This window comes from Penicillium soppii (genome assembly GCF_028829465.1).
Source record: "Penicillium soppii strain IBT 18220 chromosome Unknown utg000010l, whole genome shotgun sequence".
NCBI lineage: Eukaryota > Fungi > Ascomycota > Eurotiomycetes > Eurotiales > Aspergillaceae > Penicillium > Penicillium soppii.
This window is the reverse complement of record NW_026643240.1, coordinates 2,338,137-2,353,428: the sequence shown is the minus strand read 5'-3', so window position 1 is coordinate 2,353,428 and position 15,292 is coordinate 2,338,137. Positions and strand designations below refer to the sequence as shown.

At 48.6% G+C, this 15,292-nt stretch overlaps 5 protein-coding genes across 5 annotated transcripts; 2 read left to right on the top strand and 3 right to left on the bottom strand.

Annotated features, from left to right (window-relative positions):
• Positions 1–4: 4 nt before the first annotated feature.
• On the top strand, positions 5–664 carry N7529_011550 (uncharacterized protein; the record flags this gene model as incomplete). The annotated part of the gene is made up of 3 exons (XM_057247076.1): positions 5–161; positions 295–431; positions 518–664. The coding sequence occupies 3 exons, from the start codon at positions 5–7 to the stop codon at positions 662–664; spliced, it is 441 nt and encodes a 146-aa protein (XP_057092425.1).
• Positions 665–1,978: 1,314 nt separating this feature from the next.
• On the top strand, positions 1,979–7,827 carry N7529_011549 (DNA-binding ATPase; the record flags this gene model as incomplete). The annotated part of the gene is made up of 3 exons (XM_057247075.1): positions 1,979–2,010; positions 2,081–7,477; positions 7,533–7,827. The coding sequence occupies 3 exons, from the start codon at positions 1,979–1,981 to the stop codon at positions 7,825–7,827; spliced, it is 5,724 nt and encodes a 1,907-aa protein (XP_057092424.1).
• Positions 7,828–8,763: 936 nt separating this feature from the next.
• On the bottom strand, positions 8,764–10,730 carry N7529_011548 (uncharacterized protein; the record flags this gene model as incomplete). The annotated part of the gene is made up of 2 exons (XM_057247074.1): positions 8,764–10,590; positions 10,680–10,730. The coding sequence occupies 2 exons, from the start codon at positions 10,728–10,730 to the stop codon at positions 8,764–8,766; spliced, it is 1,878 nt and encodes a 625-aa protein (XP_057092423.1).
• Positions 10,731–11,532: 802 nt separating this feature from the next.
• On the bottom strand, positions 11,533–12,789 carry gprI (putative cAMP receptor (Car4); the record flags this gene model as incomplete). Its single annotated transcript, XM_057247073.1, has 4 exons — positions 11,533–12,079; positions 12,130–12,194; positions 12,258–12,459; positions 12,533–12,789. The coding sequence occupies 4 exons, from the start codon at positions 12,787–12,789 to the stop codon at positions 11,533–11,535; spliced, it is 1,071 nt and encodes a 356-aa protein (XP_057092422.1).
• Positions 12,790–13,924: 1,135 nt separating this feature from the next.
• On the bottom strand, positions 13,925–14,435 carry N7529_011546 (uncharacterized protein; the record flags this gene model as incomplete). The annotated part of the gene is made up of 2 exons (XM_057247072.1): positions 13,925–14,013; positions 14,087–14,435. 2 exons carry the CDS (start codon positions 14,433–14,435, stop codon positions 13,925–13,927), a joined length of 438 nt encoding a protein of 145 aa, XP_057092421.1.
• Positions 14,436–15,292: the final 857 nt, after the last annotated feature.

Genomic DNA, 15,292 nt, shown 5'->3' with positions numbered 1-15,292 from the left:
GCCGATGACCAAGTTGCATCTGGGCGGTGAGGCCAAGTCGGAAACGAAGGTCGCATCCGCTCGGCACTTCATCACCACCTTTTTCGCGGTCCCTGCCTACAACTCGCTCAATAACCTCCTACTACATATCACAATGGCTTCCGGCTATGGCAACAACGGCGGTACGTGCTTTTTCTCCCCATTACCGGAAAATCTGCTCGGATGCGCGGTGTGCTCTCGAATCACAGCTTGCGCAGGCAGTTCCCTCCCCCGCGAGTGAACCCCCACAGCTAACCCGCGATTGCTTTTTTCTAGGCCCCGGCCGCTGCTACGCCTTCTGGCAAGAGGTTCTTGGTTGCTACGTTGTGAACTCTGGCGAGGGTGAGAACGGCAAGAAGAAGTGTGTGCCCGCCCTGGAAGATTACCACGAGTGCCTTCACCACCGCAAAGAGGTAATCCCAATCCCCGCTTGATGCGACATATCGCTATACTTGAAAATATGAAAAAGGAGTCTAATTAAGGAAATTTGGAACATCAGGCTCTCCGCACCATGAAGATGCAAGCTGCCTACCGCAAGGCCGAGGCCGCACACCCCCGGGAGAACGCCCCCAAGGCGGAGCAAATTCGAAGCCTGGGTCTACTTGGGAAGGAAGAACAGGCAGCTAATGTGCTGGCCCAACGGTGAATAGGATGGATGTGCTTGTTCTTTTTCAATGCTTGTGATTCCGTGTTTCCGCCCCGGGACTTTTGCCCGGGGCCTGTGACTGTATAGAAACGCTCAACTGGTTGACTTTCAGGTCTGTTGGTTCGAAATGATACTCCAATTCGATGACAAACATTTCTTTATCATTTTATATTGAATAATTAGAGTCAGTATATGAAGTATTTTGTAGGTAGTGGCTCGAGCAGCCATGGAGCACCAAACATATTCGACCCCAGAAGGCTAATTGACGAGTAAGCGTGAATTCTGATTGGGTGCGGCCAAATTCGCTGGGTGATCTGTTCCACGCGCTTAGCCGCTTGGCCCGAACTACGTTGATGGGGATTTTCTACATGCTCTAGTTTGCAATACTTACTGGGCTTGATCCACGGATGTCTGTCATTACGCTTTGTTATATTGAAGTTTAAAGTAAACAGATACCTACATATTACCTAGGTAGAGACTGATATTTATGCTTGTTTCGAAGGTGAAAATAAAGTACAAGTGCACGTTAGGTAGCTATCTTTAGTAGGCAATTATATATATTGATCTCTCCATACAGTGGATATATGCCCAGGTGGTTTGTCAAGATCAGATTCTTGTTTCCAGACAGGGAGAGTGAAAATGCTTGCTACTACTTATTGATTCCAAGGTTGGTGTTGAAAGATGCTTCATTTCTCGCTCTATCAATTAATCATCTTTGAATAATGCAACATTATCGACGACATGTTCCGCTGATCCTTTTTTATTCCTGAAACCTTTGAAAAGGCGATCTGGCATGTCTTGGCATTGTTCTCTCCTTCATTCGGAAATTGAACTTGGTTATCAAGAATTTCCACGACTCAACACTGGAAGTTTATCTCCATATAAGAAGTTGACGATCCGAGTACATATGTAAGTAAAATTAAATGTTACTAGTCTCGAAGGATAACTATATCTAACGCGTCGATTCACGTGATTATCAGAAAAACTCACTTGTCGCGTTAGGAAGTGAGCCAATCAGTCATTGATTTGCACTCACCGCCCACGCTAATCCAGAAACGGCCTAGTCTCCAATGTTGGTCCGGACAAAAGACAAGAGCATAAAACGTCGATGTATCTTCATTTCGAGTGGAAATCTCATCTTTACCTAGGTGAACGCTGACTCATCACGGTTTTGAGGTGTAGGCGTTTATTCTCTTTTTTTTTTCTTTATCGAGGTCCTTTCTCTCTAATTGCGCGCTTTGTCGCGCGCAATTCCTTTTTTATCTTCTAACGTTTTTTTTTTCATTTATATCATATCCTTCTTAATCGCGCGCGATGGGCTCTTCGAGGCTAGACCGGCTTGTTACGTGAGTTCGCGACAAAATCACGTGTCACCATCTGTGATAATTTTCTAACTAATTTATGACAACTAAAAAGGCTTCTTGAATCTGGGAGTACAAATTTGATTCGAAACACAGCAGCGCAGCAGCTCGCAGATGTGCAAAAGCAGCATCCAGATGAATTGTTTAATTTGCTGGGGCGCATCTTGCCTTATCTTCGATCTAAATCCTGGGATACCAGGACAGCTTCCGCCAAAGCTATCGGATTGATTGTCTCTAACGCAGAAATTTATGATCCAAATGAAGATGATGGCCTCCAAATCAAGTCTGCTGCAGATGAGGACGACGTGGAGATCAAGTCCGAGATCAAATCAGAAGAGCAGATCTTGGATGATGGGTCCCTCAAGCTTGATACCCTAGACATCGCCTCCATATTGAAATATGGCAAGCGGCTCCTTGGCAGCGCTGGAAAGGAGTATGAATACTCACTTGCTTCTATGGAACCAACGGCACGCCTGCAGCACCAGAAGAAGACCTTGACGTCACGAATTGGTCTGAAGGGCGAATATCTTGAAGAAGATTTGCTCGAGGATGTCGAGACAGCCCCCAAAGTGGTGACACCTGCCCCCAAGGATGAACCAAAGATTGCTCCAATTTCTCGCCAGAACAGTTTAATTGAAGCGCCTTCTCGGCGCCCCTCTTCACCTAACGAAAGCGCGTTCAAGGAGGATGGAGGACTGAGCAAACGACAGCTTAACCAACTCAAGCGAAAGAATAAGCAAAACGCCAAGATGGGAGCTAACAAGGTTCGTGTGGTGGATTTGTCTTCTCGTCGACAGTCGGAGGCTGTCACGACTCCTTTGCCCATGACACCCCATCCTGTCAAAGCAGAGAACGGAGATGACCAGAATGGCGAGACGAAAACTGATTATTTTTCTTTCGAACGCAACGAAGAAGACGACGACTCCAAGCTTGTCACTGAATTCAAAGGAGTTGTCGCCCCAGAGCGATCTCACATTCAACCAGAGATCGCGGAACAGGGCGGAGGATGGCCTCTAGAACACATGTGTGAATTCCTGACCATTGACATTTTTGACTCCAACTGGGAAGTTCGACATGGAGCCGCGATGGCCTTGCGTGAAGTTATCCGAGTTCAGGGCATGGCAGCCGGCCGACAGGACGGCAAGAGTCGTTCTGAAAATGATATCCTAAACCGCCAATGGTTAGACGATCTTTCCTGTAGACTGCTCTCCGTCTTGATGCTTGACCGATTCGGTGACTACATCTCGGACAATGTGGTTGCTCCTATCCGTGAAACTGTGGGTCAGACTCTCGGTGCTCTCCTTTCACACCTTCACCCCAAATCAGTCAGATTAGTCTATCGATGCCTATACCGGATCATTATGCAGACCGACCTCGGGCTAGATCGCCCCGTGTGGGAGGTGTGCCATGGTGGCATGATTGGCCTGCGGTATCTTGTCGCCGTCCGAAAGGACTTGCTTGTCAAAGACTCGAATATGATGGATGGCGTGTTGGAAGCTGTGATGAAAGGCCTGGCTGACTTCGATGATGACGTTCGGGCCGTCAGTGCCGCGACGCTTGTCCCCATCGCAGAGGAGTTTGTCACATCACGGACTGGTGCTCTAGGTCCTCTGATGAACATCGTCTGGGACTGTCTATCCAACCTCCAAGACGATCTCAGCGCCAGTACAGGTTCAGTGATGGACTTATTGGCCAAGCTATGCACGTTCTCCCAAGTCTTGGATGCGATGAAGGCAAACGCCGCCGGCGACGCAGAAGCATCATTTGGCAGACTGGTTCCTCGTCTCTACCCATTCCTGCGACATACCATCACCAGTGTTCGCTCAGCTGTGCTTCGGGCTCTGATGACGTTCCTCAAATTGGAGGGCGAAGGAACCACGGACTGGGTGGATGGCAAGGCTTTACGGTTGATTTTCCAAAATCTTCTCGTGGAGCGCAACGAGGGGGTCTTGAAAGTTTCTGGCCAGGTTTGGTCGGAGCTTCTCAAAGTAGCTGAACTGCGCGGTTCTTTCAAATCCGCAGACGAGTTGCTTGAATCCATTCAACCGCTTGTCACTCTGACACTGGGCGCTTTCGGCGTCCCCCGATACCCCATTCCGATGAACGCATCCCTCTTTATTAAGCCCTCCGGCCTACCATTCTCCATTGCCGCCCCAGCTTCCACGCCCGCCAAATCCTCCCCACCTGCTCCCGGCGGCCCCGAGACAAAGCCAGGACGCCGGCGCAAGTCCGAGAAGAAGGAGAAAGAAACACCACCGCCTTCAGCTCACAATGTGGATGGACACATGCTGTCCGGTGACATTGATCTCGTTGGTGCCGACACCATGCTACGATCCAAGATCCATGCCGCCAAGGCGTTGGGCGAGCTTATCTCATTCTGGGACAAGAACGAGCTACCAAGTCTCTGGCCCGCAATCTTAGAAGGTCTCGATGTCTCGGCTTCAACCACCCAACTTGCTTCGGCCATGGTTATGGAAGAGTACGCTCGCCAATCTGGACCAGAGAGCAAATACCGTTCGGAGCTGTGTGAGCGCCTGCGACCAATTCTCGAGAGCGAGCGCCCGCCATGGTATTCCGATATCGCGTGCTACCTGCATGTGGCGCGGTCTCAATGCCATTCGTTGTTGAATACTTTCCGCGACCACGCTCATGTTGCACCCTCTCGGCTGCCGACTTTGGCAGTCGTCGTTCAGGGTGACCCAGAGGCTGGACCTAATGCATTTTCTTTGGCGGATGCCGAGAAGATTGTTGGCCCTGACTTTGATCGTCTGAAGAAGAACCTGACACCCGCTCAACGAATCACTGCCACCCAAGTTCTCACAGATACCCGGACCACAACATTATCTGCCGTTGATGAAGCTCGATTGATGAGGGAGCAGCGCGACATGCGTGTCTTGGCTGCTACAGCTGGTGCCCTGGTCGCACTGCGGGATATTCCCAAGAAGCCTGGTCACATAATCAAGGGTATGATGGATAGCGTGAAGAAGGAGGAGAATCTTGAACTCCAGCAGCGTTCCGCAACAGCAGTCGCAGGGTTGATTGAACACTACACAGCGGCGACGAAGCGCGGCCCAGTGGACAAGATAATTGGCAACTTGGTCAAATACTGCTGTGTCGACACCTCTGAGACACCCGAGTTCCCACACAACGCTCATCTAGAAAAGTCTATCTTGTCGCTACGCAAAGAGGAAGATCGACGCGATCACCCCGATGCAGCCAAGTTCGAAAGAGAAGCGAAGGAGGCAAGGATCATGCGTCGTGGTGCCAAGGATGCGCTGGAGCAATTGGCAGTCATGTTTGGCCCCGAGCTTCTGGAAAAGGTCCCAAATCTTGCGAAATTGGTTGAACGACCGCTGCGGGATGCTCTGGCGAACGATGAACTTCCCGAGGATATCACAAACCCCGAGAACGAGCTCGGCCAAGAAATTGTGGACGGCTTGTCTACACTGCGGGCTCTGCTGCCCAAGTTTGACCAAGGTCTCTACCCATGGGTTCTCGACCTCATGCCGATTATCGCCAAGGGCCTACAGTGTCGACTTTCCGTTATTCGCTACGCAGCGGCCAAATGTTTTGCTACTATCTGCAGTGTTATCACAGTGAAGGGTATGACAATGCTCGTTGAGAAAGTATTGCCAATCATCAACAATGGACTGGATGTTCACCACCGCCAAGGTGCGATTGAATGCATCTACCATTTGATCCACGTTATGGAAGATGGCATCCTCCCGTACGTTATCTTCTTGGTTGTTCCTGTTCTGGGGCGAATGAGCGATTCCGACAACGATGTGCGTCTTCTCGCAACAACCTCATTCGCGACCCTCGTCAAGCTGGTACCACTCGAGGCTGGAATCCCCGACCCCCCTGGCTTCTCAGAAGAGTTGCTGAAGGGCCGAGACAGGGAGAGGAAATTCATGTCCCAGATGCTGGACCCAAAGAAGGTCGAGGAATTCTCAATCCCCGTCGCCATCAAGGCGGAGCTTCGTCCCTACCAACAAGATGGTGTCAATTGGCTTGCTTTCCTTAATCGTTACAACCTTCATGGTATTCTTTGTGATGACATGGGTCTCGGAAAGACCTTGCAGACCATTTGCATCGTGGCAAGTGACCACCACATGCGAGCGGAGGAGTTCGCCAAGAGTCATTCTACCGACTCACGAAAGCTTCCGTCGTTGATCGTTTGCCCGCCATCCCTCTCTGGTCATTGGCAACAGGAAGTCAAGCAGTATGCTCCATTCCTCAGCTGTATTGCCTATGTCGGGCCTCCGTCAGAACGATCGAGGCTCCAGCCTATGCTGGCTACCACTGATGTCATTGTCACTTCTTATGATGTTTGCCGCAACGACAACGACGTTCTCAGCTCTATCAACTGGAACTACTGTGTGCTTGATGAGGGTCACCTTATCAAGAACCCTAAAGCTAAGATCACTTCTTCAGTGAAGAAGCTGATGAGCAACCACCGTCTCATCCTGTCTGGCACACCGATTCAAAACAACGTTCTTGAGCTATGGTCACTCTTTGATTTCCTTATGCCAGGCTTCCTTGGCACAGAGAAGGTCTTCCTGGACCGGTTCGCCAAGCCTATTGCAGCCAGCCGATTCAGCAAATCGTCTTCCAAGGAGCAAGAAGCGGGTGCTTTGGCTATCGAAGCACTGCACAAACAGGTTTTGCCATTCTTACTCCGTCGTTTGAAGGAGGAAGTGCTGAACGATCTGCCACCTAAGATTATTCAGAACTACTACTGCGACCCAAGTGAGTTGCAGAAGAAGCTGTTCGAAGATTTCTCCAAGAAGGAGCAGAAAGAACTGGCCAACAAGGTGGGCAGTGCCGACCGCGGTGACAAAGAGCACATTTTCCAGGCGCTTCAATACATGCGGCGTCTGTGTAATTCTCCCGCACTGGTCGTCAAGGAAGGTCACAAACAGTACAACGAGGTCCAAACTTTCTTGAACTCGAAGCGATCTAACATCAGGGACCTGTCCCACGCACCCAAGTTGAATGCCCTTAAAGACTTGCTGGTGGATTGCGGCATTGGCCTTGATCACACAGCAGAGGGCGAACTAGACACCGGCGCAAGCTATGTCAGTCCCCACCGCGCGCTCGTGTTCTGTCAGATGAAGGAGATGCTGGACATTGTCCAGAACGATGTCCTCAAGAAATTACTCCCATCCGTCCAGTACCTCCGGCTAGACGGTGGCGTGGAAGCAACAAAACGCCAGGACATTGTCAACCGCTTCAACACCGATCCTAGCTACGACGTCTTGCTCCTTACCACTAGTGTCGGCGGACTAGGTCTCAACCTCACGGGAGCCGACACTGTCATATTCGTGGAACATGACTGGAATCCCCAGAAGGATATCCAGGCCATGGACCGAGCCCATCGTATCGGCCAAAAGAAGGTCGTTAATGTCTACCGCCTGATCACGCGAGGTACCCTAGAAGAGAAGATTTTGAAGTAAGTTATCGCACATCCCGCCCAACAATGCAACCAACTAACCTGAATCCCACAGCTTGCAACGGTTCAAGATCGACGTCGCCTCGACGGTGGTCAATCAGCAAAACGCCGGCCTCGGAACAATGGACACAGACCAACTGCTCGATCTCTTCAATCTCGGCGAAACAGCCGACACAGCGGAGCGACCGGGCGACGCAGCCGGCAACGAAGTCGACATGGTCGACATCGACGGCGAGGTCAAAGAAAAGGGCAAGAAGGGCTGGCTGGACGACCTTGGCGAACTCTGGGACGACCGCCAATACCAGGAAGAATACAACCTGGACTCGTTCCTGGAAACCATGAAGAACTGATGCATCCAACGCCGCTCGTTCCGGCCAAGCACCCCCAGCACCACACCGATAAATGCTTGATGCCTGATCTCTCATCCTTTCGCTGCTCTATCTCCGTTTTCACACCTACCTCAACCCAACACACCTCGATATCACACAACGACTCATGCTTAATGCCACTGTACTATCTCCGATTATTTATGGAGGCTCTTATCTGCAAGACTGGAGCATAATCACCTATTTGCTTATTTCTCTGCAGCTGGATGCAAGGCCTTTGTTTTCTGCGCGCTCTCACTTTGATCCTTCGACCCCTTCCTGTATTCCTAGCTTTTTCCTTATTAATCTCCACGAGAGATGGATGGATTCCCCCCCTGTATGTACATAGCAAAAATTCTTTGATTCATCCAATTTGGTTTGTTTGTAGACTGAGTCCAAGTTGTAGTTGGCTTGTCAATTTACGTGTCGAGAGGCATGTCTTGACAATCTGGGTTTGGGACTACTTGCAATGCTTATATAGTGTGTCACAATGTTGATTTAAAAACTTTGCCAATAAGTTAATCCACCAAACAAAATACCAGAGCGCCTGCCGATAACAATGCCCCTAGAGCATACCCTGAGACGCCGGGTTCCCCACAAAAAGCTCAATTGGAGAGCGAGAGAAGAAAAACAAACAAACAAACAACACCAGACATGGAAAAAAGTATGCCGAGAGTTGGATCAGGAGTCCCGAAGAAAGAAGCCTCGAAAAGTAAATGTAGATACAAACAAGAAGGAAAAAGTTGGTTCGTTGACGCTGCAGAAGAGCATCACAGCAGCGAGTAATGGAGTGAAAAGGGCAAGAGGAAAACAGTGGTTGAAACCAAATCAGGTTCCAGATTGATCATAAAGGCTGAAAAAAAAACATTTCATCAAAAGAGGCGGCCGAGCCGCAGGTTATATGCTCAAAAAGTAGTGTGCTTAGACATGTCCCTTTGGCTTGGAAAGCATATTGAGACGACTCATGCTGAGGACACTACGACCCTTCTTTGCGCTGGCAGTGACGGGAGTACCCACACGACCAGAAGAAGGACGAACAGGAGTCTTAGTAAGGCGTTGTTTAACCGGGCTTGGAGTGGCTTTTAGTCTCTTGGTGCTGCGCTCATCTGATGGAGCAACGTTCTCGGTGTTGCTAGCGGTCGGAGCATCATCATCATCAGATGCATCCCGGCCTCTCTTCTTGTTGTTGATTCCATGGGCAATGCCATGAGTCACGACAGGAAGTTCTGGATACGAACCGGGCGGTCCAACAGCATCCGATTTGCGAACGCGACGGATGGATTTGGGTTCAGAAGTAGGTGTAGTGGAGGCTGCGACGGCCAAATTCTTCTCTGGAGTCAGAGTTGGAAGAGTGGGATAGACCACGTCTCCGGCCACAGAAAGACGCTTGACGGAAGGGGCCTTGGATGGAGAAGGCGATGCAACGGCAAGTTCGTGACGAGACTTAACGCTTGGAGTGAACTCAACGTGCTTCTTTGGCGAAGGAGTTGGAGCCGAATCACTCATATCGCCAGCAGCTCCTGCAAAGAGAGATTTAGGGTTGAAATCGGGCGCAGCAGCGTGCGTTCCAGAAGCAATCTTGGCAGGGTCGTGGGAGAAAAGTGGCTGACGCCGACGAAGAATAGATCTCAGGTTATTAAGTGTGGGCAATTTGCTCTTCAGGCGAGGATTGAAATCTGTCTGAGGAGTTCGTGGCGAGGCGACTGTATTAGCAGCCGGAGAGTGCTTGAAAGATGGGATCAAGGATGTCTTTGGCGCCTTGACACTGACAGAGGCCGACCGAGCGAGGGAAGCGCGTGTGGGGGTCATGAGGGAGTTGCGGACCGACGGGCGAGGGCGAGGACCCGCGGGCCGGCGAGGAGTCTCAAATCTCTTAGGTTCGACCTTCTGAGGTTGATTCCGAGTTGAGGTATCTTCACTTTGATTGTGCTTGACACGCTTGGCAGTTGTAGCGGCAGTTGGGGCGGGTAGGCTTGAGCTCTTAGCAGCAGATCGAGAGGGCGATTCATCTTGCATCTCGGGCTCATCAAGCTGGGCCTTAGACTTAGTCCGCTTCAGGGACTTTGTCACGGGCTGGAAGCGTCCGGGAGTAGCACGGTAGGACGAGGCGTGTCCGGCAATCGAGTCCATCTTTTTGAATTCGGCCATGTGGATGTCGCTGAATCGCCCAGCCTTGCCCTTCGGCTGAGCAAACTTGCGGTCGCCAGGAGCTTGTCCAGCTCCGTCTTCATCGTCTTGCTTGGACTTCTCAAGCAATTGAGCTTTGATTCGAGCAACATCGCCGCGGACACTTTCCATGAGTAATTTCGCCTGGTCGCTGAGATCAGTCTCCTGGGACTGGAACTTGAATTCGAATCCTGGAGTTCCAAAACCACTGGTTGCGGGTGACGGCTTGGATTTTGTTGGAGTGTTGTCGCTGATACCATCCTTGACCACATTGCCATCCGCATCTTTTCTAATAGGATTGAATCCAAGGATGAGGCCGGAGTCCACCTTTTTGGCTGTGCTTTGGTGCGCTTTGCTGGGATGCATTTCTGCCTGAGATGGACGCAGCGCAGTCAGGCTAGTAGGTGTGATGGCATTGGTAGATCGGCGCTTAGCTGACGCGTTTGGGGTTTTGTGCGAAGATGTTTTGGACAGAGGGGTTTGGACGTGAGGCATATCGGAGTTGGAAGATTCGTCGCCTTCGGCAACAGAGGCAAGTTTGGAAGGCATGACTGGCTCAGGCTGGGGAGTACTTTCTTCAACCTAGAGAAGAAAAATTAATGTTAGTTGGCGCCGATTTCAATGGTCATGACTATCTAGTCCCATCCCACAACAGTTGCGATGCTACTCACCTCGGGAGACTCTTGGGCGCGGCGAATGCGCGCGGAACGGCGGATCGCCATGGCTGAAAGCAAGAATGCAAGGAACAACTAGGGATAAAAGAGATTTGCAACTTCTCAAATTATTTGTCGAGGTCGAGAAGCGGTGTGGGGAAGCATATCAGTTGAAGATTAATAAATTTGTCGAATGTAAACAAATAGGGCGCGCGCTTGACGTCACATGACTCAGCCAGCATCTATAAAAGAAAAAACTACTATATAAATACAATCATGACATTTATTTATTTTGATGCTTCGAGGAAGAGATACATAGAAAAAAATACTACCAAATGCACCGGGTAACGATAAATCATAGTAAATTTGGAATAGGTAAAGCCTCTTCAGGTTCCAGACCGAACAATACAACTTAGAACGGCTCAAGATGGCAGATAATGCCATTTTCGAAAAAGAAAAATGCAATTCAAACTTTGCTTATGATGAGAGCCAAAGTAGGCACTTCTTTAGCCCGGATGACGGTGATTCAATATCCCATCGTTTACTTTGAGTATTTTGTCATTCTAGGAAGCTCTCCAACGGCCGATAATGGCTTATACTGTAACCGTTCAGCCACAAGAACTCAAAATTGATTATTTTGTAGCTCCATTTCTGAATGAATATATGGGCATATTGTTGACTTATTAGGAAGTGAAGTGTTCATCTGATCTGATCAACCAGGGAAGCTGAGGTCTATACGAACACATACTCCTTTTTATAAAACAGCCAGGGTATCATCATAAATAAAAAAAACAAAGACATCATGCGAGTCCCATGTCATCTACGACCGGATCTAGTCTACAGAACAGTGAAGTCAGTAGCTACTCAATCTTCACCATGAATAGGACAATCTAACCTGTCTCAGAGCCATCCTCCTCTCCGAAGCCCGCCTCTTCCAACCTTTCATGCCGATGGTGATGAAGATAACACCATTCCAAAACCCACGAAGGGACCCCAACGTACTTACAGAGAGGAGAAGCGAGTAAGTCCCATGTTCATGATGCACGAATTCCGAGATACGGTTTATGGTTGGCGCAATCCACGTTGCTAACATAGCAAGGAAGAAAAGCGATGGCATGATAACGTATTGTCTCAGCGAGACACGTCTCTGTTGTGGAGTTTGATAGTTTGAGTTGACTTTGTTTGCTGTAGGTGGACGTCGGAACGTATTTTGTTCTGTGTCGCTTGGGATACTGGATTCTGGAGTGAAGCCAGGGTTTCTTTGGGAGTTGGCTTCGATAGTTGTCTTGACACTGCTGGCAGAATTGCCAGAAGTCAGTGCAATGTGATCATCGTCGGTCAATTTGAACTCGTCGCGGACTCTGGTGATCTCGATGCCGATGAGAAAATACAGTATCAGGACTATGACTATGATCGCCCTGTAATAACTATTAGCAGAGTTCAGGCAGGCCAGCATAAGTATACACACCACACGGGTGCATAGTAGAAGATTATGCGAAGGATCATCCAGGTACGAGATACTGAGCACCAGATCTATAGAAAGTATAAGTTAGCCTCCAGATATGCCTAAATCCCAACCCGATTGAATGAGCTTACAGTCTCGTCCCCATATATAGGACCTCTATCATGCCCGCGAATGAATAGGAAAACAAAGGCAGGAATAAAAGAGAGAGTAGTAATAGCACCAAGATACTTGACTTCAAGTTTGCGCAAAGATTGAGTATCGAAGTGATGGAAGACAACCAGATATGTATCCAAGGCCATCGCGAATGTCCAGAGCACGTCAGCTACTGGAAACCTAATTTTTTGTCAGCATTGCTTTTTGCGAACAATATTGCCTTTAAAGATCTTTGCCAATGCCAAGGACATACATTTGGAGAGCAAACCCTTGGAATTGACATAGCGATGAAGTGTCTCCAGCTTGAGGTCCACTAGTCGATATCATCGTAGCGACAGAGTCGAACAGATTATAGAAGGCATTGAAAAATATTATACGATGAATTGGACTCCGGAAGTGCCGAGAAAGAGAAAAAGCGCCGATTATTGTGAAAGACCCTAGAATAGAGAGAACTGAAGAGACTCGCCCTGCAATGGCGATTCCCTCGAGCTCCTCAGGAGAGTGCGACATAGTCTCTATGGACCATAACGAGGAAGATCTGAACCATTTTGAGGATTTGCCGATTCCCACCTATTTGAACAATTTCGACAGAGTTTGTCAGATCATGTTTTGCCCGATGAGTCTTCTTTGGCCCCGATGACGTGATTTATTCCCATGTTCAACAAGAACGTCCCAAATGTATCATTTTGATAAGTATCTATTTGCAAAGTAAATAGTTACATAGCAATTTCACAACTGAAATCACGCTATCTATATAGCTTATTGGTGCTAAATAGCCTCATCACTGATGACAATGGTGAGGCTTTGCGTCTAGAATAATGGGATAGCTTCGACCTTGCATCTCTAACCAATCACAATCCATTGACTAAGGATCAAGCAATTCGTGACCACACAAATAAATCAAATGCAAGCTAGCATGTGCCTAGATCTAAATAAGCAACAATTTTACCGCGTGTAATTTCCCGTGTATTGCCTACAAAATTGGAAGTAGCTCGCATGAGCTTGCAGGATAGCCTCAAGGAAGTAAAGTACTCACTTGAACCAATTAATGTTTTGACAGCTGATATTGGAATCGACCGATTCGGTCTGCCCATCAGTATACCCCATGGAACCATTGAATAATCACTTCATTTCCCATCAGAATTGTGTTGGCGGCTGATGCCGAAACGTGTGACTGCTTCCCCTTTTCGATTGATTCGAGATCTCCCGATGCTGGACCCACAGCGATCCTGACCGAACACTTTTCGATCGAACCCATTCTTGTACAATATGGTGTGTACATTATGGTTGAGTGTTAAATGCTTATGGGTCTGTGCTTGCAGCTCAATTAGTAGGCAACCTACAGCGTCAGTCAAAAAATAGTGTCACCGAGACGAACCCCAAAGATTTAACATTGATAGCTTTGGGGAATTCCCAGAGTCAATTCTCCGTAGGCGGATTGGAAGCATCGGTAGGGTCGTTGTTTTAAGCTCGACCTACTTTGTACAAGTATATCGAACTGATCAATGTTTGCTATTATTCGATTCTTAGTGCTCTTTGGAAATTTAGGTATGCATAAACAAGAAAGTTTGTATTAAATTAGTGCTGGGTATTATATATGTCCAATCTTGAGTGTGCAGTATGAAGTCATCGATTCCAAGTTCACTTAAAGGACCGCACCAGCCAGAAGCAGAGCTCCAGAGGCGAGCATTGCGTTGAATCCGGGAACCACCGAGCTAGCACCATTGGAGGAGTCTATACAGTTGACAATTAGAATTCGGCCTTTTTCAGCATTGTGTGGTCATATAAAACAGAAAACCAAGCGTACCTTTCGCAGAGCACTGAGTCGAGAGGTTGTCGAACCGAGACGTGAAATCCTCGAGCTTTGTGAGAGCATCCGCCAGTTCGCTGGAGCTGCAGCCGTCTTGAATACAGGTGCTCAGGTCGTTGGCCTCACTGTTGATGTTTGACATTGTATCCTTGACCGTGCAGACACAGTTCACAGTGGCTGTGTCGGCGCTTCCGCACTTGGATTTGAGGCCGGAGGTGTTGTAGAAGTCGTTGATACACGTCTTGATGCACTGAGGCACGTCGCCCACCACGTCATCCCAGGTCTTGAGATCGGTGGCGGCGGCGACAGAGGCCAGGGTGAGGATAGTGAGGGAGGAAAAACGCATATTGTGACAATGTAAAGTAGATTATACAAATTCAAGTATCAAAGCGGTGGATATGGAGGATACAGAGGATTTGAAGGCTGGATATATAGCCTTGTAGAGAGTGGGATCATGTAAAACAGAATTTGATACATTGCGAGGGCTCGAGGTCAGACTATATAAGGTGGGGTTTAACTAGGTGCCATTTCATGGAAATGATTTTTCCCGTCTAATTGAACGAAGCGACAGTATGTAATTTCTATGGCTTGTCCATAAGAGGAATTTCCAGGGGCGATGTTAGCCAAGAAACCGCAGTCAAATACGAGATGAGGTCGGAAACACGAGACAAAAACGACCTAGCGCAGGGTCTGTTGTGTTAATACGAGCAATGCACAGATGTTTCAAAAGACGATGGTGCATAATAATCAGCCCCCGAATGGATCTCGCTTCTCAAAAATCGTTATAGGAAACGAGACAGGCTCAGTGGCTGTTAGGAGTCTCTGGTCTTCCCATGAACCCGTCGATCGTAATTTGTGTGGCTTGAGGAAGGGATTCCAGCCCCACTCAGCCTCGTACAGAGCCTCAATTAGGATATATTTGATACGGAGCAGTGGATGTCTTTGTGGAGAACAGAAGTGGCTTGTCACTGTCTAAGCCTTTGTTAATGTGAAGAGGCCCCTTTAGGGCTTGGAAGAGTGCGTTGTCATCTCGATTCTTGGCTTAGGTTTGCAACACTTGTCTTAGGTTGGCACGGTAGTTATCACATTCTTAACAACTATACAGTTCTAATCGCGTGGTTTCTCTGATTGTTCCAGGACCAATTAACGAATGCCCTTATGCGTGCACGGGTATGTTCGATAGAGTGAGTTCAAGCCTCAGCG